At 39.8% G+C, this 1,314-nt stretch overlaps 1 gene segment (V, D, J or C); it reads left to right on the forward strand.

Annotated features, from left to right (window-relative positions):
* The first annotated feature begins 252 nt into the window (after nucleotides 1–252).
* On the forward strand, nucleotides 253–950 carry LOC113745373 (immunoglobulin lambda variable 3-21-like). The segment is given in 2 exon segments: nucleotides 253–410; nucleotides 503–950. Coding segments are annotated over 2 exon segments (378 nt in total).
* The last annotated feature ends 364 nt before the right edge of the window (nucleotides 951–1,314 follow it).

A 1,314-nucleotide genomic window follows, 5' to 3' on the forward strand; every position in this document is an offset into this window, starting at 1 on the left:
CCAAATCATGATTATGTGATATTTTAGGGCAAGAGACCTTCATGAATAGATGCAGATATTCTGTGGTACCACATACATGATCTTGATAAAACTTATTCTACAACCAAGAATAGCTGTAAAATACACTGATAACTTTCTATGGACAATAGAGGTTATGAGATGTATGCTGTTAAATAAGAAACGATGATTTAACGTGAAACTACTTGCATAATGATGTACATTTATGAAACAGTGTTGAGTGTTGAAGCTCCTCCTCCTCTTCTCGTCTCCTCAGTGTCTTTATAAGCTTCAGTCTCTCTTCTCCTCACACTCCAACCCTGCTCACCTCTCAGCTGGACAGTAAGAGACGTTTACACCACACACTGACAACATGCTGGGGACCCTCTGCACTCTCATCACTGCTCTAACATGTAAGGAGGCTGACTTACTGCAGCGTTGACCTCATGTTGGATTCATCAGTCTGTGTGTTTCTCTTGACTCCATGTCATCTTGTTGTTTCCAGGTGTGAGTGGTGTGACGGTGGTGACACAGAAGCCTCCTGTTGTGACGCTGAGGAAAGGAGAGACAGCCACCATGGACTGTAACCTGGGAACTGTTACTGGTAGTGCTGTTCGTTGGTACAAACAGATTCCTGGAGGAGTTCCTCAGCATGTATTGAGGTTTCATCACAGCTGGAGCTCTCCATACTATGGCTCTGGCTTCTCCTCTCCAAAGTTCACATCTACTCATCAGTCACAACCAGATTATCGTTTGATCATCAACAATGTGGAGGAGGGAGACTCAGCAGTCTATTACTGTCAAACATGGGACGGCTCTGCTCAGGAGCACGTATCACAGTGATTTACACTGTGACAAAAACCTCCTCACTAACTACTTCTGCTTTTTGAGTCTCTGACACATCTGGACTGAGTGTGAAGCCACTAACCAAAGCTGTTTGTAACTTCCCTGAATATACAATGAAAAATTCATGTTTCCAAATCTTCTTAATGGATTCTCACAATATTTTTGTATTAGATCTGAAAGTAATATCTTCATATGAATCATGCTTCATCAAAAATGCCCCAAATCCAACAGCTGTTACAAAAACAAACTTGACAACAGGTCACGTAGATACAAAGAGTCCTGAATTGTCTTTAATTATTCAAACAGATTTAAAGATACAAAGACCATTTGAAATATATCCATCCGCGTGTGTATTAGGATATAAATATTTACATGGAAATTAATCTAATATTAAACACAACAAAGAGATTTTTTGTAATAAACAATATACAATCAGTGAGAGAGCCAACAGATGAAACGTCTCATTTGAAT

This window comes from Larimichthys crocea, unplaced genomic scaffold (genome assembly GCF_000972845.2).
Source record: "Larimichthys crocea isolate SSNF unplaced genomic scaffold, L_crocea_2.0 scaffold68958, whole genome shotgun sequence".
NCBI classification, from domain to species: domain Eukaryota; kingdom Metazoa; phylum Chordata; class Actinopteri; family Sciaenidae; genus Larimichthys; species Larimichthys crocea.